Genomic DNA, 1,240 nt, shown 5'->3' on the forward strand with positions numbered 1-1,240 from the left:
TATATATATATATATATATATATATATATATATATATATATGTAAATCTCAAGGACTTCTAAAGGGTCAGTTAGATCATTCAAAATATGAGATTCCATGAACTCATCTGCTCTTAAATATTTTCAGTGAACACACAATAATATCTAGAATTACTAATTTAGAAGCACTGAGTCTGAGATCAGCTGTTTATCCAACAGCCTGTGTTGTCAGTTCAGATTTTATTTATTCAGATGGTCAACCAGAATGTGCAATTATAATTGGCTCAAGGACTATGGGTGCTTATTCATAATTTATGAGAAAAGGTACTGGTGAGTGAAGCTTTCAACAAATTTTGGATTCTGGATTGTTACATTTCGATCTTTCTATGACTTTTATTTTAGATGATCTATCAGCTGTAATTGATATGTTGACATATGTTGACACGAGCATGTTTGAGGTATTTATTGAAAGGTTAGTGTAAAAGACACTAATGTCCTGGGGGGCTTGTGTTTTTCTCTGAGGCAGATATTGATGAATGTGCAGAGGGATTCGTTGAGTGCCACAACCACTCCCGCTGCGTTAACCTTCCAGGGTGGTACCACTGTGAGTGCAGAAGCGGTTTCCATGACGATGGGACCTATTCACTGTCCGGGGAGTCCTGTATTGGTAAGCAGCTCTCAGAAACACCCTGCACACGGGGTTGAATGGCTTTGCAGCTCCATGTGACCACTCACTGGCTAAATTAATCTGTCTTCCAATGTTTGTCCCCTACAACTTAGATACTAGGCCAAAGATTTTAGAGGGCGGCAGGGTGAGAATTTTATACCAAAGTAGAGTATTCAGAGGAACAAAGTCTGGCTCCATGTGCTAAATAGGTGTTTAGTTCTTTCTCTATAAAAGTATGGCAAAAGGATGAAGTTTTGGGCAGTTGGAGAAGTAGTTTAAAAAGTGAAAATAGCTCTCAATTTAGAATTAGAAAGTGTAGCCTCAATTCAAACTCTTAGACATGTCTACTGTCTGATCCCTTATCTGGGTGTGTATAAAAGGAATAATTCTGCATGTGCCTTTCAGGACAAGACTGAATGTCTGTTTGAAATTGTGAACTTGGAACTGATGCATGCATTCAATATATGTTGTGTTAACCTTTTGTCTGTTGCTGTTCTTTGTGAGCAACTTTCTAGCTTTCTCATGGCTCCCAAGCTTCTAGATAGCAGTGCCCCTGACCACGTCCCTGCTTCCTATCCTCTGTGCCCCTGACCAC

The 1,240-nt window shown here is 39.0% G+C and overlaps 1 protein-coding gene across 1 annotated transcript in view; it reads left to right on the forward strand.

Moving 5' to 3' along the window:
* Positions 1-1,240, forward strand: part of Nell1 (neural EGFL like 1) — an 827,697-nt gene that overhangs the window by 785,341 nt on the left and 41,116 nt on the right. Inside the window, exon 16 of the mRNA XM_021189273.2 lies at positions 505-645. Within this exon, the coding sequence (XP_021044932.1) occupies positions 505-645 (141 nt within the window). The remainder of the gene's footprint in view (positions 1-504; positions 646-1,240) is intronic.

The sequence above is a fragment of the Mus pahari genome, chromosome 1, assembly GCF_900095145.1.
Source record: "Mus pahari chromosome 1, PAHARI_EIJ_v1.1, whole genome shotgun sequence".
Classification (NCBI taxonomy): Eukaryota; Metazoa; Chordata; class Mammalia; order Rodentia; family Muridae; genus Mus; species Mus pahari.